At 35.9% G+C, this 26242-nt stretch overlaps 1 protein-coding gene across 2 annotated transcripts in view; it reads left to right on the top strand.

Moving 5' to 3' along the window:
• Positions 1-26242, top strand: part of LOC105224686 (uncharacterized) — a 205781-nt gene that overhangs the window by 76602 nt on the left and 102937 nt on the right. For both annotated transcript variants that reach the window (XM_049452488.1, XM_011202840.4), the window contains exon 3: positions 10344-11491. In XM_049452488.1, coding sequence (XP_049308445.1) covers positions 11173-11491 — 319 coding nt within the window. In that variant the 5' untranslated portion in view covers positions 10344-11172. The remainder of the gene's footprint in view (positions 1-10343; positions 11492-26242) is intronic.

Genomic DNA, 26242 nt, shown 5'->3' with positions numbered 1-26242 from the left:
ACTGCGATACTCCTTATCGTACCAGATGTTTTTTGTATTTTTTGAAAACCAATGGCTTTTTACGGCTGTATGTAACGAGCTTGAAATACCATCCCACAGTTCCCTTATACCGAATTGCTGATGAGGGCTCTCAGAGTGCAGGAATTCAAGTCGAGTAGAAAATCGTTCGGCTGTCTATTGTGATTGCAAATTTTCGACGTCGATCGTAGTGGTGCCAGTCAATGTTAAGAACTCGAAGCGTACACACGTCGAAAACACTGGAGACGTGTCTTCCATCTATCACAATTTGATCGATTTAATGGATGGCCTTCGATCCGAAGACAGCCAGGTATGCTGATGAATTTTTTATGCTAGAATCTAGTACTAGCGAAAACCATATTTCGGGCACCGGCGAAGTCGATCAACTTCAACCCAAGTGAATGGCGCTCAAAGAACTTTCCTCACTTGCGTAAACTCTACTTCTACACATGACTCCATCCTCCGAACGACTATATAAATGCCATAAAAAATTAACGATAATAATTAAAAGCTTCGGTGCAACGAAAGTTCACCTTTTTTCTTTTTTAATGTGAAAACACCGCCGTCTTATCACATCTCCCTAAAAGTTGTTGGTATGAAAGAATATTATTTATTCAACTGATTTTTAGCTGAAAAAAGTTATACATTGAAGAAGATAATTGCTTCAATTTCGAGTTATCATAAAAATGTCGTCGACACCAACACGTCTTCAGTTTTTCGGGTTTAAGGTGTAGTTTCGTTTCACTTATAATTATTTGATAACCGCTTATTCTTGTGAGGAGTAAGAAATCATAAAAAAAAGTGAACTGAAAATTTTCGTTCCGACAAAAACCGCAAGATCAATTACCAAAGGCAAACGCCTGACCATACACATGCTAATACTATACACATATACATACATATTTACACACATATCGTTAAATAACGTTGAAAGGTCTGCCTGCTTGTGGTTCGTTGAATTTTGCATTTTGATTTGCGGCATAAATTTTTGATTTTTATGACGGTGCCTCTTTCACTTTGTCATGAGCTCGTAAAAATACTTCGCACTCGCGCACATTTTAAGAGATATACAAACATACATATACATAAATATAAACTTGCGTACGCCAAATTGTGACTTTTATTATTTTCTACCAAATATGTCCGAACGAAAGCAAAGGAGCGACGCTTGGTCTGCATGTGTCCTGCGTGCTTTGGGTGTGTTTGCGCAAGCGCCTGTGCTGAGCGGAATTTTAATTGACCGCATACTCATTTTCATAAACTTTTGCAAACGTTGGTAGAAAGTCTTAGAAATTATTGAACAATATTTAATATTGCGTACATGACTTGGAGCACGATTTATTAGTTTGCGAATAATATATTAGAGGGTGACATGTTCACATGTCCCTTCAGTTCGTTGTCTAGCGAGTTTGTTTTGGCTTATAAATATAGTCAAGGTTTGTCACACGAGCGATGTAAGTGACAGCTTTCAAATAATTTAATAATGTTTTCAAAGAAATGCCATTTGAAGACTCGACTAATTATTTATTCTCAGCGTTGAAGAATTACTTCGACTCCCAAAAGTTGTATTAGAAATTAAATGCAGCTGTTTCTCTCAACATTTTTTACTTCTGATTTTCATTTATGTATTATATTTCCATTAAAAAAATCAAGAATTATGAATTTGAAATGCGTCGCGAAATGAAAAGTGTTACTCATTGGTCGTCTATGCACTCGGAGAATATCAGGTTGCTATGCCGCAGGTTGCTAATTGATTTCTATTCGAATTTAATTCAAATTGATTGCTTTAATGAATCGAAGGTAATTCACGCTTTCACGGTTGGGTGGCATTTGTGCGGCGATAAACATATAAATCAATGCAAACAAATAGCTATAGCAACGACCTTGACTGAATACTCGCACACATGTATGGTGAGTAATTTGTGAAATGCTTTAAGAAGTGCCGCTATTAATTGAACTAAATAGTTTCGGTGTGAATTATGTATTGCATTTCAAATAAAACTATTTTTTCATTTTTCTATTTCTACAGCTTTGGCTTGGCTATAATATCCGCAGCTCATCTGATCGTTTATATTACATGCATGACCGAGTCATTAAAACAATTAATTCAAGTTCTAATAACACTGTGATAGCATGTATACTTTTAAAGGTCTGTCTGTCTGTATGCATTCGAAGTCGAAACTGAGATCATAATAATGAATATTTATATGTGTTTTAGTAAACTATACAAAGTCGCCAACAAATCATGTTTACACGCCGGGCATGTTAACTCTCGATTTTTTTGTTTACTGAGACCGAAGATCTCGGGATTGTTGTTCGGTGTTGAGTAAATTTCACTGTCGTTGAAAATGGATGAATTTTTAACATTTTACTTGATTTTGATTGATCAATTTATACGGAAGTTTAGTTTGTGTGGGCTGCCATCCACACAAACATGTCTGACGGCATATGAAGTCATGCTGGATCTCTCGAAATTATAGCAGAATGGTTTTGCAAAGGTAAGATAATCTCTTTATCGCATAAAGGACTTAAGTAGCGAATGACCACTGGCTCTTTTTTCAAGAGACAGCATTACCAAAAGTGTAAACTTCATCAAGAAGTTCCAGGTTAATGAAACGATTCCGCTCTCGAGCTCTCAAATGTTACACCAACGGCTCGAAAACGTCGGAAGGAATTGACGCAGGAATCGCAGGACCACGCACCAAAGTCTCCATACCTATGGGCAGTTTTCCGAGCACATTTCAAGCAGAGGCCTTTGCTATAAGTCGGTGCGTAGAGGTAAACCTCCAACGCAACTATCGCAACGAACGTATAGTTAAACTCAGCGACAGTCAAGCGGCACTAAAAGCGATCTCTGCATACGATATCAAACCGCTATTGGTGTAGGGGTGTTTAGAACTGCTGAACAGTCTATCAGATCGTAACCAAGAGTCCCTTATCTGGGTTCCCGGTCACAAAGGTATAGCCGTGAATGAACTGCCTGATGAGCTCGCCCGCTCTGTACATCCACAAACATGGTAGGACCCGAACCTTTTATTGAGGTTGGTCAACATATCATAAAATAGCAAGTATATATAAAGGAGTGGGCAGGGAGGGATATTGGCAACAACTCCAAAGCATGCGCCATGCCAAATTGCTAAGGGGTGGTTACAACCCTAAAAGGTTTAAATATGTAATCAATTTCCAAAGAGACAAACTCAAGCTACTTGTCGCCTTCTATACTGGCAATTGTAAGCACAAGAAGCACTTATATGAAATGGACCTAGCTCTTTGTACGAATTGCCGGTTCTTCAACATTGAACCTGGAACTCCGGAACTAATTGACTGCACAGCAGTCTGTAGGCGTAGGGTAAAGGCCCTTGGATCCATGTTCCCAAATAGGGTTCACAACGTCTCAATAGCTTCTAGCAGTATATTGGAATTTATCAATATGCTGTGGCTAAGTGAGTCGTTGCGACTTAGAAGAGCGCACAATAGACCTAATATAATCCATCTAATCTACTTCAGAAATAACTTGAAATTTGAGAAATCCTTTTAGAGAGATATTTTTCGATTTTTTCAAATTTCTAGACAAGAATACCCCGTGCGCATACCATCTGATCCAATTCGACTCGGACTGACAAAAAATAAAATATTTTTAATTTTTTTATATTTTTTAATACAAATCATTATTATTACCTTCAAAGTAGGAAGGTTTTTTTACCGAAACATATTTGTTTCTTATAAGTCGTCTCCCAGAAAGTATAATACATAGTATAACATATTTTATTGGCCTTAACTTGATCAAAAATTTTGAAAATTTAAATCCCGAAAATATTTCGGGATCCCGATATATTCATTATTTTTTCTGAAAAACTCGGCATAAAGAATAGAGGAAATAAACATTCGACATCAAATTCTATTTCGGGATCCCGATAATTTATTAATGCAGTCCCGAAAATCCCGGAACAGAAAATGTAGAAAATTAACATACGATGCGGGATGCCGATATACCTAAATCGTAACTCAAAAGAATTTTAATCGAAATTATTTCGGGATCCCGATATTTTTTTAATGTAATCCCGAAGATATCGACATAAAATGCAGAAAATTAACATTCGACATCAAAGTCTATTTCGGGATCCTGTTATTTTATTAATATAATCCCGAAAATCCCAGAACAGAAAATGAAGAGAATTAACATGTGACATCGCAGTCATTGGAATTTTTCACTTGTAAATGTTAAAACGATTCCTAGAAATTCGCTCAATAAGCAGCACACTCATATACATATGTATGTACATACATAATACATATGTATAAATACATATGTACATACATATGCATGTGTTAGAAGTTATGGCTGTGTGGTTACACTGTTTTAGCCATAACAAGCATAGCTAATGAGACGTCCAACTGCACACCTGTGGCAATAAAAACGGGGGTGTTGGCGTGGCGAAATTGTTATTGTTTGTATTCACTCGCCAATGAACTGGCAACTCACAACGCCAACTCACAGTCACTCCGTTTGGTTAATTCTAATTCTGAAACGTGATTTCTCATTTATACTACTTAATTCGATTAATGGCGTTTGTGCTTACTTTTTTACCGAAATATCTATTTCTAGACGTCTGCGCTATTGTAACATTGTTCTGGCATTTTTTTATGTTTTGATTTTTTTTTTCGTTTTATTCTTTGATTTTTTTCCTTTTTTGATTTATTTTCGATTTTTTTTTTGTGATTTTTTTATTTTATTTTTTAACTTTTTTTTGAATTTTTTTTCGTTTTATTCTTTGATTTTTACTTTTTTGATTTTTTTCGTTTTTTATTTTATTTTTTGACTTTTTTGTTTTATTTTTTTTTTATTTTTTGGCAATTATTCTTTATTATAAAATTTTTAGTTGCTCTTCAACCTCAGCGTTTGAGTGTTATTTAATGGCGAAATTTATGGACATACGTTCAGTGTATACGACTCGTACATATGTATGTATGTGCTGCCACAAGCTCCATCGGTATAGCATTTCTGAACTTTGTATCTCTAATAGTCAATAATAATCGCGAAATTGTAAAAATAATTTAATTGGCCGTTAAAATTGGCAATAACATTCGCATTGGGTAGCTGTTACTTATGTGTATATGTGTGTGTGTGTGGCTGTTGATATTCATTTCATTAATCTGTTTGCGACGCAATTTATCAAATAATTTGAATAGTGTGAACTGTCCGCATTCAGAACAGGAACTAACCGCATGCGCAGTACAGAAAAAATATCCAAATGAATCTGTAATTGTGTTATTAAAGACAGGTAGTTTTGAATAAAGCTGAAAGAAATTAAGTAGAAATATAAAAAAGACTAGTTTTTATATTTTTAGACTAAAATTAATCTTTTTTGTTGGTCATACCATATATCAAGATTTGAAGAGAGCGTTAATACAAATTTAAGCTAGGCATCTATCAAATTTTGGAGATTATTTTCTATGTTATGTCATGCGTATTATAATGGTTATAGATCCCGGAAACTGTCCTTATATTACCTGAGATAAAATGGGATGTGGATTTGGAAATATTTTACTCTGATATACTTACAATCGAGTGTAGCGCTCAATGAAAGAGTTTAACATAAAATTGGTGCTTGATTTAGATCCCTTTTTTTTTGTTGGATAACAGCAAGTTTCAAGCCAAAAATTATCCCCTCAATTTGTTTTTTAGAATAGTTTTGTTTACATTCCTATTCACAGTAACGTGATGGTGATTATCATGGAAGAAGTACTGTCCAATGACGTCGCTAGTCCATAAACCGTAATTTTTTCGGAATGAAATGTTGTCTCATGGACCACGTGTGGATTGCGCTGCTTGACCAGTAACACATATTTTGCTTATTGACGAAGCCATTCAGCCAGAAATGCACCACATCGCTGAAGATAATTTTTGGATGAAAATCCGGATAATTTTCAAGTTATTGCTCAGCCAAATTCACGAACATATGACGATTCTGTTGATTTAAGCGACCTTGTAAGGATATAGGCTAAGATCTTTAAGCAAAATTCGTCACAACGACATCATAGAGATACCTAACGCTTGAAGACGACGTGTGAGAGACTGATTTGGGTCTTTCTCAATTGATGCGCTACCGGCAGCAATATTCTCAACACTACGGGCACTTCTTTGTCGCATTGGCACGGGACAATTTTGTACTGTGCCTGTGGATTAAAATTTTTCCACTAAACGCTCAATTGTTGATCTGATAGGACCATTATGACAGTCATAAATTGGTGCTCTTAATTTGAGACCACTGACTCCGAATTTCGGTACAAAATTTTAATAATTTCGACTTGTTATTGAATCTTATATCTTTTCATGATGAAATGTCAAACCTTACTGAAAAGAAATGTCAAAAGAGCGGGAAAAAATATGGCGTCGTCCTGAGCACTCTAGAATACTCACATACTTCGATTTAATTCTAAAACAATTGGTTTACAGGTCGCCAAATCTAGCCCTGGCTGCCTCTTCTCTGCTTACATACTTTTGAGTGAGGCATTAGAGAGAATAATTCGCTGTAGGAGAGGGTCGGTTAGCTTTTTTATGGACTGTAGGTACTAAACTCTCAATAAATGCAAAATGGGATCGGGTAGGGTAGGTCGGGTACAATTAGAATATGGACGAAATCGAAGTATAAACACGTCCATATTTAATAGAATTTGATTTCTATGGAATATAATAATCACTGCGATAATCGCTGACTTTATACAGCAAATATCATTTAAATCTAAAATGAAACTAGGTGACATTTTTTCCTAAATATAATATCAGACTTTCCTCTAGCTCCTTTATTTCAAAATTATATTACTCTATAAAAGGAAGAGACTTTATAACAAATATATCCATCAATAGGTTTGGATAGGTTAGTCTGGTAGGCTCGTGACTCACGCATAGACCAGTTCTGATCCTTAGCAAAGCCAGTTGGCCTGCTGTTACGTAGATGTGTTCTAACATTGAATCGCAGTTTTAAAAGTTATTTAAAATTAAACGTTTTATGATTTTTTTAAGGTCTTTTAGATTTATAAGTTTTTATGACTTTAATAATTTCGTTATATTTAATTATTATTTTTTTGATATACAAGTATGTATATATCATAATTATTGTGTAATATGCAAAACATACATATATAATTTTTAAAAATCATATTTGATTGTACATATTTTCTGCACTTCTTTGAGCTCTTCAAAACTTAATACCAATAACTTTATCTTTATTTTTAACAATTTCTCTTTTCGTCTGCGTCTGGCAACTTTCTTTTTCTGCGCTAGCCTTCTAGAAAAACAGCTTAAAAAAACTTTTCAAGAGTAAGCTAATTTCATGTCTTTCTATCTATACGCATGCATATATAAAAGTGGTTCTACCGCTAAGCAACATCACATCTAAAAATACATAAATTAAGTTAAATCTAACCATATTAAAAATTAAAATTAATAAAATTAAAATTTACTAAAAGGAAGTAATTTCATATTCAATTAAAGTTACATATAATACTAATATATAAAAATAAAAAAAATATGTATTATTAAAAAAAAATTCAAAAATACACAGACACTACAAATATCAATTAAAAAAAATTACAAAAAATCTGTATATTATAGCATTAAAACAAATAAAATTTAAAAAATTATAAATTTAAAATAAAAAAGATAAAATTAAGAAAATATAAAAAATATTTATTATATTAAAAAAACTAAAAAACGTTATAAAAAATATTTCAAAAAATATATAAAATTAAAAAGTTCAAATATAGATAAATACTACATATATGAATTTAAAAATACTAATAATTTCAACAGTAACAAAAAAAACATTGCAAAAAAATGTACATAAAACAAAAATAAAATAATATAAAAAAGTAAAATATAAAAAAATAATAAATAAAAAACATATTTAAAATAAATTAAATAAAAAACAAAAAAAAAATAATATAACATTAAAAAATAAATTTTAAAAATATACCTACTATATACTATAAATACTAAAAATTACAACAGTAACAAACAAGCATTACAAAAAAATGCGCATAAAACAAATAAAATTATAAAAAATGTAAAATATTAAAAAATACTAAATAAAAAACATATTTAAAATAAATTGACTAAAAACAAAAAAATGTGATATAACATAAAAAAAAATAGATTAAAAAAAATACTAGAAATACTAAAAATTACAACAGTAACAAAAAAAAAACATTACAAAAAAATGTACATAAAACAAAAAAATTATATAAAAATTTAAAATATTAAAAAATAATAAATAAAAAACATTTTTAAAATAAGTTAAATAAAAACAAAAAAAAAAATATGATACAACATTAAAAAAAATAAATTTAAAAAATATACAATATACTATAAATACTAAAAATTACAACAGTAACAAAAAAACATTACAAAAAAATTTACATAAAACCAAAAAAATAATATAAAAAATTTAAAATATTAAAAAATAATAAATAAAAAACATGTTTAAAATAAATTAAATAAAAACAAAAAAATATGATATAACATTAAAAAATAATTTTAAAAATACATTTTGCATCAGGATAAATTAAAAAAATTGTAATATGAAAAAAAATTATTTATAAAATTATATAACAATTGTAATGTAAATAAATACTACATATATATTTTAACAAAAAAAAAAAACTAAAAATTACCAAAAACGGTTGATAAAATTAAAAAATAATAACATAAAATTATATCAAACATTTAAAAACAATTATTAAAAAACTATTTGAAATAAAAAAGCTACAAAGAATATAAATATGAATTTAGAAAACCAAAATAATACAAAAAATGTGAATAAAATTAAAAAAAAATTATATAAAATATATAAAACATTAATACATAATAATTAAAAAATATATATTACATTAAAAAAATCAAACATTTGTTATATTAAAAACAAAATTATTTAAAAACTACATAAAATTAAAAAAATATACAAAATTAAAATTAGAGTTAAAAAAAAAATTAACAAAAAATAAGCTATACATACAAACTAAAAACTTAAAAAAGATAAAACAATTATTAATATTAAAAAAAAATAATCTCGAAAAATTTATAACATAAAAAACATTAAAAAAAAATACAAAAGGGACAAATAAAATTAAAAAAGGTTAAAGAAATTATTTATTTTAAAACAAAAATATTTCAAAAAATTTATAACATTAAAAAAAATATTAAGAAAAACTAAAAAATTTCAAATATTGCAAATAAGAGTTAAAAAAAATTAATAAATCAAAAAACATATTTTAAATAAAAAAATTAAAAAAATTACAAAAAATATATATTTTATAAAAAAAAAATTATATAAAAAATAAATATTTCAAGAAAAGAAGTAGCATACAAAAAAAGTATATGCGTTAGGGTGATTAAAAAAATATATATTGTATATTTGGTAAGAAAGAAATAAAAAATTTTCCCAAAAATAATCAAACATTAACTGTTAATATCTTTTAAACGGTTGGGTTTACGAAAAATTCTTTGGAGACCTTTTTGTAGAGCATTCAATTTCCTACAAAATCAAAGGAACAAGATATTTTTTCATGTAGTTGGAAGCGAGATATAAATTTTTCTATCTGATAATAAGAAAAAATAAAAAACTGTAAGGTCCTCCTTTCCCGTTAAAATTAATAGAATTTAAAAAAATTATTTAAAAAAATTAGCAAGTAGTCCAAAAAAATGTAAAAAATATAAAATATTTAAAATATTTGGCTATATTTCAAAATCGTTAGAACATCGATAGGTACAACGTTGGTCTCATACGGCACATCAGTGAAGAGACCGCGCTTTTAACTTTTTAACTTAGCCGCGCTTTCGATAAAAGTCAAATAAAAACAATAATAGTAATTATAATGAAATCATTAAATTTTTTGCTTTTGATTAAGACTTAAACGGAAACGGTGTTCAAATATTAGTAAACACCGGAAATGGCAAAAACTTTAATTAAGTTAGAAAACTAATTCATATCATTACACTTCACCGCCTCATTTGCAATTCAATACTCAGCTAAAGCAAACCGCTGGTCAACGCAAACGCTTTGATTAAGCGAATTTTAATAACAACATGGAAACGCTCACCCACTCACTCAGTCAACTAATTACTCACCAAGCAAACAATAGCAATAACAATAACGAAAGTAAGAAAAAGTAAGAAAAAAAAATTGGGAAAAAGTGAAGCCAACAAACTGTACTACTCACCGACCTAACGCATCACTTACTAAAACCGCTAATAACCAATAATATGTGAGTGTGTCTCACTGAGAATGACAGCAACTCAAAGTTGAAATTTGTTCTCTAAATTTCAGCACAACACGACATTTGCGACATTTGGCCAAACGAACAATACCAAGCCACTGAGCGACAAACGAACGCTGATAATGAGCAATGAGTTGTAATGATGAAATGATGAAATGACAACGTGCAACGCTGCTGACCAATACAAAAAAGGCAAAAAAGTTTAAGTAACTGTAAATAAGTTTAAATATTGCTTGCAGCAAGCAGTTGAGACTGAAATAACCCCACTTGCATACGAACAAGCGCCAATGAGTGAGAGTGAAGCATAATTGAGCGCAGCAATAGATGAATAGACAGTTGGCTGCGATTACAAGTCAATGAGTGGCGACAAAACACGATTGGGCAACTGGAAACTCCGCGACAAAAACGACAGTAAGCAGGAAAAGCAAGAAAAAAGTAGAAAACGGAAGCGCTGGCCCCAAAAGCACGCAAATGAAAGTATAAACGAACGAGAAAAAAAACAACTAAACGAAAACTAAAACGAAAACAAAAGTAGAGGCGAAAACTCAGTCGCATAATCTTGCCAGTATTAAGTACCCAGAACCTAGATAAACTTTCGCGTGCGGCGACCAGGCGAAATTCGCATTTAGTACCTTCCGTCCAATCAACAACCACACGAGTTGGCAGATCGCGTGCAACGCAGCCATTTCGTGCAAGCGCTACTCAACCAACAAAGCGCTGGCAAACAAGCGGTAATTACGACGGTTACACGTTTGGTGCGAAAGTGGTGATTTGCGCGCATGCGCAGTGTCAAATAAATCGCAACAATAAGACGAAAATACGCGCTAAAGCGACGAAAACGTAGAAACTCAACATTAATAACGAAAATTCAAAATTATAATGGCTGTGCAAAATCAGAACTTGCCACCAAAATCACCGCATTTGACCACAAAAACGGCCACAGACGCAACCACAACAAACACACATATGAACGCCACACAACCGTTGGCGAAAACACGCACGAAATTCGGCCAAGCGGCAGCAGCAGCAGCGGCAGCAACTGGAGCCGCCACCGAATTGGGGCACAACACACAAGTATCGGGTGGCGCCGGTGGTGCTTCGATGATGCCAACGCCAGCAGGCGCAACGGCGCCGACAGCTGTGCCGAACGGTGGTCCGCGCGTGTCATTCAATCGGGATGTGCATGTTAAACGAATCGGTTAGTAAGCTTAAATACTTACTTTGTTTAAGACCTAGTTTAGGAAAGAAGAAGAAAATATGTTTATTTCGGTTGCACCGAAGCTCGCAATAATTAGTATGCCATAACAGAACTTGATTGTGATCGTTCAGTTTGTATAGGAGCTATAGGGTCTCGACTTTACTAAGACGGCGACTAGGACTTTAGATTTCAATTGCCTTTTAAGTCCGAATTAGCACCTGACAAGAGCTATTTTTCGTTGGATTTCGAGTCTAACATTGTCGTTAGCGTTAATACTCGTCCCAAGAGAGACAAAATTATATACAACCGCGAAGTTATGACTGCCAACAGTGGCGCGGGGCCTCTCTTTTTGTGGATTGCATGGAGCACATTTAAATTCCAATCGTCGGGCATACTTTTGTCATTCTACAAAGAAGGTGATGCATGCTCCTCATCAGTTCTTTATTGTCGTATATGAATAGCTCGGCCGAGAATCCATCGGCCCCCGCGGCTTTGTCATTCTTTAGTCGGGTAATTGCTTGTCACATTTCTTCATGGTCAGGTCATCGTCATCCACTGGGGAATGGGATCCACCATCTCTTAGTGTTATGCTTTCACTGCCATTTATCCGGCTGGAGAAGTGTACCCTCCATAATTTTAGTATACTCTGGGCATCAGTCACTCGATGACTTCTGAGGTCCGCAGATCCATATGTATAGAGAATGCTTTACAGTGCTCTACACACCTTTATCAGAAAAGCATTCTCCATTCATCTGCCTTACACTCTTCTTACCATCAGCTCTGATAATATTTTTATCTATTCATTCAAAAATATAGCGTTCTCCCATTCGTCAGAGTTCCACATTGCATGGGACTTAGCCCATGCGCGCTTCATTTTCGCAGTGAGAAGAGGCTTTTTTGAAAGCCTGCAAGACTTCAGACTCTCCTTTGGATCTTAGTGTTACCGATGCCTTTCAAGATCCCAAGTTTCTCTCAGAGTTTTGAAGAAGGGATAATACAAACCTTGAGGCATAATTCTTATAATGTCTCTCTTGGGTTTTCCTCGGTCGCTCGGGATTTTCCTTCATAAGTCCGGCCACAAAATGGTTTCAACTGGTCATATTCCTTTAAAAATCACCCTACTGATGCTCAATGACATTGCATTCGTCTTAAAATATCACCACTCGAAGCCCCAGTCTCCTTTGTTTACTTCCCTTACTTTATTATTGAAATTTCTTAAAATCTGCGCTCCAACTTATACGAGTTTTTAGTACACATTACTACGCACCTGAGTTTAAAAAGCTGATCTGCTACATCCAGCAGTAGGACAGGACATTTAAGTCTCCTCTATTGTGCGGTCTGACGGACGCCTAATCTGTCTCAGTATTGTTATTATGAAAGTGCCAATCTTACTCGACTGACACATGAGTGTCGTTAAATTTTCGGCCGTAAAACTACCACTGAGTGTGGTTTTCAATTTTTCCCTTGTATTTGAAAAGCGAGGACAAAAAAATAACAAATGTTCAGAGTCTTCTATATACTCTGAACAGTTCGGACTAATGTGAGATGAAAATTCAAGCCCTTATGTCGTCTGTCTATCCATGAGTGGATGTCCGAAAAAAGCCTGCCGGCTGGAACGCAGATAGCCTGAATTGGTCATCATATCGGAAGTATACGCTAGGTGCTGCGTAAATTTTAATTTGGAGTCTAATATTACCCCAAGATATGTAAGCTGGGGCTGTAAGTTAATGTCGCACTCCCCTATGTTAAGTTCTATTCGTTCTTCCATCTTCATGGTGCTTATGACTAAAACTTCTGTTTTGTGCTCAGTCCAGACTCACCGAAGAGAACGATTGGCGTAGACCATTTAAGCACTTATTGTACTTGTTTCTTAGGTCGACTATTTGTTTAGCCACTGCTACCACCATGAGATCGTCTGCATATTAATTTCATGTGTTTTGGTTGCAGTCTTCTTAGCACCCCATCATACATGATATTGCCATAAAAGCGGACCGAATACTGAGCCTTGGGGTACTCCGCTCGAGATAGAGTAGCTCATGTTTGTTTCGTCCGTATCATAAACAAGCCTTCTATTTAAAAAATAAACTCGTCACAATGTTTGTGAGGTATTCAGAAGCGCGTATTTCATCCAGATCGATATCAGTCTGTCTGTCTATCTGTTTTTACGCGAATTAGTGCCTCAGTTTTTGAGATATCGATCTAAAATTTTGCAAACGTCCTTTTCTCACCCCAAAACTGTGCACTAGTTGGAACTGCAGATGTCGATACACTATAGCAAATAGTTGCCATACAAACTGACCGATCAAAATACATTTCTTGTAAGGAATATTTTGTATTTGTGAAGGGTGTTATAGCAACGGTGCAACCGTAGTTAGCGTTTTTCTTGCCACAGATTTCCGAAGTGTAAGTCATCATATGCGACCTGGTCTACGAAAAGGGAGCTAACGTGCGAAAAAAACAGCTGTTAAAAATAAAAATAAATCTCATCTTTCATCCGAATCAACTAAAAAGTGAAAATTGATTTTTTGACACCTAAGCCCCCTTTCCGTAGACCAGGTCACATATATAATTTTACTTAAAAGAGGGAGGCTTAATAGTTTGTACCATCTAGTTCACCCTGTTTAGGAGCTAGTGATGACTAGCAGGTGATATTTTGCACTGACAGTGGTGTTTGGGCGACTAAAGAGGTCTCAGAGAGGTTACATATATAAGCGATTGATGTGTCTGATTATCATGTATCTTCGCGGTTAAAAGAATTTAATACTTTGTTTCATACAGGTCACCCTGTTTAGATTTATTTATTCGATTCTCTACTCCTCAAAGTTAAAAGAATTGCAGCTTGTTTTAAAATATTTTTATAATCGACCACAATACCTTTTACAGTCCATTTTATTTGAGTTTAAGTTTTAGCTGAGTTCAAGTCTTAAAAAAGCTATTTGTGCTATAACAGCACCTGCTGGTTTTACAGCATTCTGTATGCTCAAATAACAAACTTTATTATGTAACTGGAAACTAAATCGGATATTGTTTTTTTATAGAAGGAAATTCTTTAATATACTTATAAGTCAAACACCGTTACTTTATATTGCTTAGGCGACCTTCACAAAACGCTAAACTTCTTAACGGTACTTTATGACCAAATAATTATCGCAACTAGTATTTGCAAGCAAATTCCAGCAATAATAATGAAATATTTTGTATCAACAACCTCCCAAAGACGTTGAAGTGTTACCAGCTGGTAATAAAAACAAGCATTCTTTTGCGAAATGGTTAAGATGTGAAAAACATAAAAAAAGATGTTATGAGCAAATAACGGCCTATTTAAGTATGTAGCATATATATAACGCTATTTGCAACTATTTTAATTATATAGAAATGTATATGTGTGTACTAGGGTGGGTTAAAAAAAAAAGTAGTAATAAGTATAATTTTATTGGTAGTCGAAAAAGTCTTTTCGTATTTTGTCTATACCATAGATGTCATTGCAGTCGTATATCTCCAGTGCTACCAATGACATTGTGTCATGCCATATAGTGTTAGAAAACTGAGATTTTAAGCTTCATTTAACCAAAAAAAAACCCCAAAAAAAAAAATAAATTAGGGAAAATTGAAAAAAAAGTTACAGCTGTTCCAAAATGAGTGAAAAATATGAAGAAATTCGCTACATTTTAAAATTTTTATATAAAAAAGGAAGAGTGCCAAGCAAGCCACCTATGAAATTTGTGAAGTTTAGGGAGACTACGCTGTACTCGTATCAGTTCTTGTAGCACAACAATGGTTCGCTTGCTTTCGTTCTGGAAATTGCGATATGAAGGATGCACCTCGCGCTGGTCGACCTATTGTTGAAAAAGTCGATGGAATTATAGAAAATATTGACCAGAATCGTCACATAAGCAGCCATGTTATCACTAAGCAACTTAACCTTCATCATCAAACAATTTTGAACCATTTAAAAAAAGTTGGCTTCGCGAAAAAAGCACGATGTTTGGGTACCACATGAATTGTCTGTGAAAAATTTAATGGACCGCATTAACATCTATGATTCTTTGCTGAAACGAAATGAAATTGGACCATTTCTGAAGCAAATGGTAATAGGAGACGATAATTGGACCAAATACGACAATAATATGGATGTGAAAGAGAGCATGATCCAAGCGTGGTGAAGCTCAACAAATGGTCACAAAGCCAGGATTGACGCCTCGAAAGGTTATGTTGAGTATTTGGTGAGATTGGAAAGGAAACATTCACTATGAGCTGCTCCAGCCTGGTTGAACGATTGATTCTACATTTTACTATCAACAAGTGATGAGATTGAATCAAGAAATCGTAAAAAACGGCAAAAACTGTTCAATAGAAAGGGTTTCGTCTTCCATCATTACAACGCTAGACCACACACACAACTTTGATGTCTCGGCAAAAACTGGGAGCGCTTGGCTGGGAAGTTTTGATGCATCCACCATATAGCCCTGACCTTGCAACATCGGACTACCATTTGTTTCGGTCAATGCAGAATGCCCTTAATGGAGTAAAGAAGAATTCAAGAGCAGACTGTGAAAATTACTTGAATTTCGTGAATATATCTTGCCAAATGTGAAAGTTATCCATACAAGCATTTGATTCCGATCGTTCAGTTTGTATGGGAGCTATATGTTATAGTAGTCCGATATCGGCAGTTCCGACAAACGAGCAGCTTCTTGAAGAGAAAATGACGTTTGCAAAATTTCAAAACGATATCTTAAAAACTGAGTGACTAGTTCCTATATATATAGTCAGACGGACGGGCGGACGAACATGGCTAAATCGACTCAGCTCAACATACTGATCATTTATATATATACTTTATAGGGCCTCCGACCCTTCCTTCTGGGTGTTACAAACTTTGTGACAAACTTAATATACCCAGTTCAGGGTATAATTAGTTGAAGTTTCATTAGAAATACGAAAGGACTTTTTCGACTACCCAATATTTTATATGAAGCAAGCATGAAAAACCTGTTAGGTGGAGGTCTTTTCCGTTACAATGAAGAGCTCATACTTGGAAAGCCATTCTTGGAGGTGTCTATCAACCCTTTTTTCAGTTTACGAAGCCTAAAAAAACATTCAAATTTCTTTTTTTTACCCACCCTAGTGCAAACATATGTTTGAGTGCAAGTGTCGGTAGTTTTATTGTCATTCGCTTGCGTTGACTGCATGCCGTTTTAGTTGATTTTGCTTCATCGATATTTGTTGGTATTGCATGCAGCCTTGAAGCCCCCACATTTGGCATGCCAATTCGTAAACGACTTTTAACACCAACAACACAAACACACACACTCACATATAATCAATATTTTGCCTTTATTGTGTATTTCGCTGTGTTTACTACTGCCGTTCAACGGTTTGTTATTTTGTTCTTGATTTGTTTATATATTACTTTGTGATTTTTGTTGTTATTGCTATTTTTGTTGTTGTTGTTATTTTTGTTATATGTCCAGCCACTTGCCACTAGTCGCATTATACATATACATATGTGGCCGCTTTTAAGTGCTTTCAATTTGTTTATTTTATCGCTGAATGTTTTTTAATTTGACGCGAAATAGAAATTAGATTGTTGTATTACTTCTTGTTATTGTTGTTGCTTTTTGTTTTGTTTGCTTGCTTATTTCGCGTTATGTTTTTTATTGTGGAAATCGAATATTGACGCCTACTTAGGAAGTCAGCCAACAAGTCAAGTGGCCAGCGGTCGAACTGGTCTACTCAATGGCAAACACACGCACCTGCACATACTAACTCAAAAATACATAAATACAGAGTTCAAGTGAGCGTAAATAACTTTTATTTTCGTATTTCATTTAATGCAATTAATAGCGTTGTTAATTTACGAAATTAATTTATGTTGTATGTAAATTAAGTTCAACTAGTTTTTGGCGCGAACATAAAAGTTCGTTGATTTATTATTATTTTGTAGTGTGGCATCCTCTTAAGCCACTCAAGATTCCGCTACTCTTGCAAAATTTAATTATTTGAAGGTCACGCAGCATTGTTTAACTGTTTGTATGCATTTTTTGCTAGTTGGAAGACTTCTAGCGCGCCATTTATTGGTTCGGATTCACTGTGCTCGTTTTGAAGTGCAAGGGAAGGATGTTCGAAAGTTGAAACGTGACTATTAATTAGTGCTGAATGCGAAAATAATTTGCAATTACTATTTAATTAAAGAGCTTTTGATAGCATGAAGTTTATTGTTATACTTAAAAATAAATAAAAATCTTATTGAACAAGAAATTAAAGCAAATTATTGGGATATACGAGATATTGCTACCTTTAAAGACCACATTCTACAGTTAAAATATAAGATGGTTAACAATGTAAATGACTTATTGAAAGAATTCGAGGTACGAAACTGTCGAGGGATAGTCTATGCAAATGATGTTGCTCTCATGGTTAAAGAAAAATTCCTAGATACCGTTTACGCATTAAGACAATGGTATCTCAATGTGGCAGGTAGCTTGGTGGAAAGAAGAGTCCTAAAACTGAACTGATTCCATTTATCTTAAGACAAACGTAGACAACGCTTACGCGGTTATAACCTAGTTTACAACAGCGTGACAGTCGTTCTTTCTTTTCGCTGTTTGTCGCCAATTAGATATTTCAAGTGAAGCCAGGTCCTTTTCCACCTGATCTCTCCAACGGAGTGGACGTCTTCCTCTTCCTCTGCTTCCTCCGGCAGGTACTACGTCGAATGCTCTCAGAGCTGGAGTGTTCTCAGAATCTTACTTTCGAAAACTCGTAACGCCAACTTATCAGATGTTGTCAGCGTTCAGTCCGGGGAAAGCAGAACTACCGCCGCGGTTGTTGAGGTCAATAAAATCAATATCATCGGCGTACGTCAGCAGGTCAGTTGTTGATTTTCCAGACCAAAAGCCACACTTATAAGATTCGATCAGTTTTTCGACGTGGACCTTTACTCTTTCACAAAGTACGATCGATATAACCTTATATGCGATGTTGATGAGGTTTTGATTATGGGTTCTTTTATGAGAGGGTATAAAATCCGGTATGCAATTCTCCCCTCATTGGTGGGCTTTCGACTTCACCCTGTCGTCAAGGTGCATCCTTTATAGAAAACTATTATGGAAGTCCTATGTTGAGGAGGTGAGGAAAGTATTCTTTGCTTCCTATACCTATTGGGAAACGATGAGATAGATCTAACCAGAAGTTGTGCCTGGCTTTACGAAACCATAGTAACCAATAATATTCTATGATGTAGCGGCTCTCATTGACAACAGTGGTGCACTACGTGCAACACCGACGATGGCACTTAATGCCATTCTGTATATAGCACCTATGGACATAGCCGGCAATGTTTTGTTGCGAAGATTGCTTTGAGACTCTGAGAAGCCGGACATATTAAGGATCCCAGAGGGTGCACTTTGACATCCCTGATAATTTAGACTACTGCGCCGCGGAGCCTGATCCTAGCGGCATCTTCTCCCCGTACATACCTCCGAGGTATATAGGGTTGGGCGGAGTCTCTGAAGCTTAAAGGAAAGGTTGAAAGCGAAGACTTCTGTAGAGAAGTAGAATTAGCAGTTGAGCTTGCAGGAAAGACAACCATAACCAAAATGCAACAGAATGTGACCGAGCATAGGTTTTCCTGTCTTCGTACACTCGGACGCCGAATCTATAACCTTCGAACGAACTCAGTAAGAGTTGGTCAGCAACTAGCACTTGGAAAATTGCGGTGTACGCAACTATTTAAAGTTGCAATGGGAAAGATGAGGTGGAAAAATCTAGATACCTTCTTCTCCACTGTTCAGCTTTCGCCGGACTAAGCTTGAAGTTTCACGATTGCGATACATTTTATGAACCTGACAAAACGGCTGGAATTCATATTAGCCGCCTGAATAAATTTTTGGGGTTTTGTCAATGTGCGACGGTCTTTTTTATCCATACTTAAGGGTTCTGGACATCAAAATGAACAAGCATTCCTAGTTGTCTAAATAAAATTATTCTTGGCCTCACCAAAAATCCGCCTATTTACATAATCTATGTGAAGAAAGTCTTTAACCTTTAAATTCATCCATTTCCGTTTTTCCGTTTCTGACCATAGAACGTCGGTAAATTAATTTTTCTTTCTATTTTATTACATACTCTTTATTTTCTAATTCATTCTACCGTTAATTTTTTTAATATTTCCCCAATTTCAAAGACTTGAGCAACAGTCTAAGTAATAGTTTTTCCTAAAGCCATATGGTCTCATAGGAGTTCTATGAGCTACTTCGCTCAAGCTTTTGAGAGAAGGTCGGTGAACAGCTTTGCGATTGTGTTTGAAAAAATATGCCTCATCTTTTGAGTTCAGTTTTTCACACATTCCTTCCTGACCAACAACCGGCTCATTTATAAAAATCGCTAATATTTGACCATTAAAGTATACGAGGTATGACAATTAAGTAATGAGACTGATTCTATAAAAACCGTATATTTCAAAATTATTCTACAACTCTGCCATCCCCTTCAAAGTAGTCCCCTTGGGCAGCTAAACAGCGATTCCAGCGCGTTTTCCATGCTTCGTAACATTTCTGGAACGATTCGACTGGGATGTCCATAATCGACTCAAAATGGGTTCCTTTGACCATCGATTTTGTTTTAGGAAACAAAAAAAATCACAGGGTGACATGTCGGGTGAATAAGGTGGCTGTTGCAACACGGCGATCCCTTTAGAGGCCAAATACTGGGACACGCTGTGGGCGGTGTGGCACGGCGCGTTGTCGTGATGAAGGATCCAGTTGCGAGTGATGTCTGGGCGCAACCTGTTGACTCGTTTTCGCAATCCTTCGAGTAATTGGCAATAGTAGACTTGATTCACAGTTTTCCCCGGTGGAACGAATTCTTTGTGGACGATTCCACGGCTATCAAAAAAGGCAATCATCATCGTTTTCACCTTCGACTTGCTCATGCGAGCTTTTTTCGGGCGGGGGGCGCGCGGAGACAACCATTGTGAGCTTTGGCACCATTTAGAGCACTATCGCCATACACTCTTACAATTTTAGCGTACGTTTCCGAAGCTGTTTCGCCCAATTCGGCGTAATATTTTATCGCGACGCGTTGCTCTTGATTTCGTTTTTCCATTTTCATGACGAGCAATACAAACACACATCACTCAACTTGATGCAGCAGGCGAACTAAACAAGCTAGAGCTATATCAATGGAGAGGGGAGGAATGCCTGAAAAAGTGAAAGGAAATTTCAAGGTCACAGGGTTACCACAAGCGCGGCAATAAAATCAGTCTCATTACTTAATTGTCAAACCTCGATAGCTACCATAAAAATTGATCTACCAAAGTGGATTGCTTGTATGGAAAATATTTTTATTTGACTGAATATCTCCACGAAATTGATGAAAATGATACTCTAGAAGTGAAGTAATTACTTTCATACATTTCCATAAAATAAACTAGTTCATCTAATTAATATCTCAAATGACCGCTTTGCATATGTAGTTCGTATAACATATGTGACTCTGCTTTCCTAGCTTATGCACAGATAATGATATCATTGTGTTATGTGAGCTGTCAGTTAAACTGTTTGCGCTACTTACGCATTAGTAGTCGATTACATGAGTAAATAATGCCACCATATGAGCCGCGGGTGTAGCATTTGTCAACACTTCTTGATCGTGCTAATGCAACGGGGTACATCACACATCATAGACAGAATGAAGTTTGCCTTGAACAACTAAACAGCTGAGCGGCTGCGCGACTACACATTGCTAAAGCGCGTACATGCTTCTTCCAAGCTTGATTAGCTGCAGCTCTAACAATGCCGACATATCAGTAACATTGCGCTCAGTTGTTTGTTGGAATGCGGTGCGTATGTGGAATGTCCTTGTAGCGACAAACTAAACCGTGTCGCATCATTTGCAGTTAGAAAAAAATGTAATCTTTTTTTATTTTTTGCAAAATTTTGCAACGAGTATACTTTTATATTTACAACCAAAGTTACAGTTAAATATCCAAATATCACCGTAGCGTCCGAGTGGAGTGGGTATGCAAATACCAAACGGAGGATCGAAGCATCAAGATTTCTAATTCTAGTGGAGATAAAGTCCAAAAATTTATGGAAACAGTTTTACCACTGCCACTTTTCCCAATTTTCATTGCTCCGCGTGTATTTTTGACTTGCAAAAGTTACGCTGCTTGGCGAACTTGATCAATAATTGAAGTATTTTGAAACTTTTGGTTCTTTAAGTGAAGTTTTTTTCTGGAAGGCTCTTAATAAAGTCTCCAAAAAAAAGATTTCTTAATCATATTGATTCTATAATAACTATTAAATTCAAACCTGTAAGGATATTTGGCTGTAAAACTCGAAACTCGAAAGTTGTAACCAAAAAAGCTCTTAAAGTTGAGGCCACTGCCTCCGAATTTCTGTAGTAAATTTTAATAAGTTCGACTCGTCGTTGGTTCGTATATATTTTCGTGATGAAATTCCAAGCCTTACTAAAGAGAAGTGTCAAAAGAGTGGTAAGAAATATGCCGTTTGCTGCCACTATTAGTCTACTTTTGTAGTTCTCTACTTAATAATCCTATTGTACTCTAAAACATAAAAAGCCTTAAAATGGAAATCTGAGCTATTGCCACTTGAAATGTTTGTCATCATCATTCGTACCATATACCTATTCATACATATGGAGGAACTAATAGGAGGTTTGACAATTAAGTAATGAGACTGGTTTTATTGCCGCGCTCGCCTGTTGCGTCAAGTTGAGTAGACGTGTGTTTGTAGTGCTCGTTATGAAAATGGAAAAACGAAATCAAGAGCAACGCGTCGCGAAAAAATTTTGCGCCAGATTGGGCGAAACAGCTTCGGAAACGTACGCTAAAATTGTAAGAGTATATGGTGATAGAGCTCACAATAGTTGTCTCCGCGCGCCCCCGCCCGAAAAAAGCTCGAATGAGCAAGTCGAAGGTGAAAACGATGATTATTGCTTTTTTTGATAGCCGTGGAATCGTCCACAAAGAATTCGTTCGACCGGGGAAAACTGTAAATCAAGTCTACTATTGCCAAGAACTCGAAAGATTGCGAAAACGAGTCAACAGGGTGCGCCCAGACATTGCTCGTAACTGGATCCTTCATCACGACAACGCGCCGTGCCACACCGCCCTCAGCGTGTCCCAGTATTTGGCCTCTAAAGAGATCGTCGTGTTACAACAGCCGCCTTATTCGCCCGACATGTCACCCTGTGACTTTTTTTGTTTCCTAAAACAAAATCGATGTTCAGGCATTCGTGATGAGGGTACTCGCGGACATCCCAGTCGAAGCGTTCCAGAAATGTTACGTAGCATGGAAAACGCGCTGGAATCCCTGCATAGCTGCCCAAGGGGACTACTTTGAAGGAGATGGCAGAGTTGTAGAATAATTTTCAAATATGTATACGGTTTTTATGGAATCAGTCTCGTCACTTAATTGTCATACCTCGTACTCCCTTAACCCTCACATTCTTCTTCTTCTTCTTCTTTACTGGCGTAGACACCGCTTACGCGATTATAGCCGAGTCAACAACAGCGCGCCAATCGTTTCTTCTCTTCGCTACGTGGCGCCAATTGGATATTCCAAGCGAGGCCAGGTCCTTCTCCACTTGGTCCTTCCACCGGAGTGGAGGTCTTCCTCTTCCTCTGCTTCCCGCGGCGGGTACTGCGTCGAATACTTTCAGAGCTGGAGTGTTTTCATCCATCCGGACAACATGACCTAGCCAGCGTAGCCGCTGTCTTTTAATTCGCTGAACTATGTCGATGTCGTCGTATATCTCGTACAGCTCATCGTTCCATCGGATGCGGTATTCGCCGTGGCCAACGCGCAAAGGACCATAAATCTTCCGCAGAACTTTTCTCTCGAAAACTCGCAACGTCGACTCATCGGTTGTTGTCATCGTCCAAGCCTCTGCACCATATAGCAGGACGGGAATTATGAGCGTCTTATAGAGTTTGGCTTTTGTTCGTCGAGAGAGGACTTTACTTTTCAATTGCCTACTCAGTCCGAAGTAGCACCTGTTGGCAAGAGTAATCCTGCGTTGGATTTCTAGGCTGACATTGTTGGTGGTGTTAATGCTGGTTCCTAAATAGACGAAATTATCTACAACTTCAAAGTTATGACTGTCAACAGTGACGTGAGTGCCAAGTCGCGAGTGCGACGACTGTTTGTTTGATGACAGGAGATATTTCGTCTTGCCCTCGTTCACTGCCAGACCCATTTGCGTTGCTTCCTTGTTCAGTCTGGAGAAAGCAGAACTAACGGCGCGGGTGTTGAGACCGATGATATCAATATCATCGGCATACGCCAGCAGCTGTACACTCTTATAAAAGATTGTACCTGCTCGGTTCAGTTCTGCAGCTCTAATAATTTTCTCCAGCAGCAGATTGAAAAAGTCGCACGATAAGGAGTCGCCTTGTCTGAAACCTCGTTTGGTATCGAACGGCTCGGAGAGGTCCTTCCCGATCCCGAGGAAGGATGGAGTCATGTGTAGAAGTTCACGCAAGTGAGGAAAGTTCTCTGATCGCCATTCACTTGGGAGTGGCCAGAAACGATTCTTTTACATATGACTCAAGCAGCTCACGACTTCCGGTCTTTGACCAAGTATCCTCTGGGTAGCCTAAGAACATCCGTTTGAAGGCGAGCTAACGTGAGAAGGCGAAACATCCCCTGCATAGGGTTGTGCGCTGGGTAAAAAAACACCCCCAATGAAAAAAAAAAAAAAACCCTCACATTCTCAATCATTAAAAAAGGGTAAAAGGCTGATGCGATTGCTGTTACCGTTTATGCGGTAAATCATTAACAGAAAAACCCCTTTTTGGCCACAAAATAGAAATTGATCTTATAGCGTACAGCGGCAGCTAAACTGCGTTCCTCAGCAAGCTGTCCAACTTGATGGCTATGAATGAATTCTTACCTTCCACCGGCTTCGTTTAAATTTTTCGTTGTTGGCTGTTGTTTCTGCTGTCTCAGTTGACTGCATCTGCAGTGGAAAGACTGTAGAAAATAAAAATTAAATTGAATATGACAAATGCAAGGTAATAAAAATTATTCAAATATTTCGCTCTTTGTTGTGGTCCAGCGAACACAATCGCCTTCTAAATCCAATGTGATTTCATGATTTCCTCGCATTTTGTTTGGAGTCTTTGTGGCGTGCGAAATACCTAAATACTAAATGCTTAAATTAAAAAAAAAAAATACTTTAAAATTTTGAATATTTAAAAAATTCGCAACTCTATTTCATACTCGCTAATTTGCGAGGTTAATTATGCTATTTCGTTCTCAAAAATGTGAGGCAAGAAATAGTTTTGTAAGAAATTTCACTAGTTTTCGTGGGAATATTTCCAATTTTTTAAAATACTTCTTATAATTTTCTTTCCTATTTGTCTTTTGAAAGGTATTTTTTAAGTCTCTCACAATAATATGCTGGGTTTCCTGTGCTCCTTTCCTTCGATAGCGCTTCTCCATTAAGTAAATATCCTATTGGCAGCTCTCGCCTTGTTCGTCTGTCAAAGCACTCAAATTTGCCATATATCTAGCTGAAAGTCCAGCATTTTTTTTTGAAGCTCATAGTATACCCCAAAGCTCTATATAACATTATAATTTCATTTATTAAGTTCCATTACTTATTTATGGTTTCCCAGAAAATTTTGAATAAAATTAAAAAATATTTTCAAGCGAGTTTTTTTCTGATCATTCTTTCTTTTTTTCTTTTCAAACCTCTTATCCTTTACTAGTTGCCGTATTTGTGCGTCCACAAATATTTCCTCTTTAATTTCGCCTCGCTCGGTTTGGGGAGTTTCTCTTTCCGATATACAAATGCACTATTTTTGGCTTTGGTATGGCAGTTCGGTGTTAAGTAGTATGAGTCTATTTGCTGGAGACAAATTTTGACCCTGGGTGGGTTGTTTGGACTTGGTTCTATTGCTTTTTTTTTTGAGTTAAACAAATATAACAGTTATTTACTTGTTTCGCTTCAAATCACACGCTTCAAACTGCACATGTCGAAATTCTTGTTTACCGCAACCTAATAGCAGCTTCACCCATTTTATACAAGATTTATGTTCTCTCTATTCTGAGAGCTGAAGTGTTTTCAACCATTTGGAACACTAGAGCTTGCTGAACTACATACATATATACATATGTCAATGTAGTCATATACCTCGTATAGCTTAGCGACTGCGGTATTCACTGTTGCCAACGCGCAAAGGACCATAAATCTTCCGCAGAACCTCTTACTTTAAAACCCGTATCGCCCGCTCATTAGATGATGTCGTCGTCCATGCCCCTGCACCCTACAGCAGAACGGGAATGATGAGTGTTTGTGTTTAGTCTTTGTTCGTCGAGGGAAAACTTTATTTCTCAATTGCCTACTCAGGTCGAAGTAGCATCTGTTGACAAGAGTTACTCCGCGATGTTTTCCGAAGCTGATGTTGTTGTTGGTGTTAATGCTGGTTCCAAGATAAACGAAATTATCTACGACTTCGAAGTTATGACTTTCAACAGTGGCGTGGGAGCAAAGTCTCAAATGGGAAGAGTGTTTCTTAGATGACAGAAGATATTTCGTCTTGTCTATCTATCAGACTCATTTGCTTGGCTTCTTTGTCCAACCTGGCGAAAGCAGAACTAACGGAGCGGTTGTAATGTCTAATATAATCGATGCCATCGCCGTACATCAGCAGTTGTACACTTTTGTAGAAGATTTTATCTTCTCTGTTCAGCTCTGTTCCACTAATTGTTCTCTCCA

This window comes from Bactrocera dorsalis, chromosome 3 (assembly GCF_023373825.1).
Source record: "Bactrocera dorsalis isolate Fly_Bdor chromosome 3, ASM2337382v1, whole genome shotgun sequence".
Lineage (NCBI taxonomy): Eukaryota > Metazoa > Arthropoda > Insecta > Diptera > Tephritidae > Bactrocera > Bactrocera dorsalis.
Note: the sequence above shows the minus strand (reverse complement) of the source record. Positions and strands in the feature narration are given on the sequence as shown.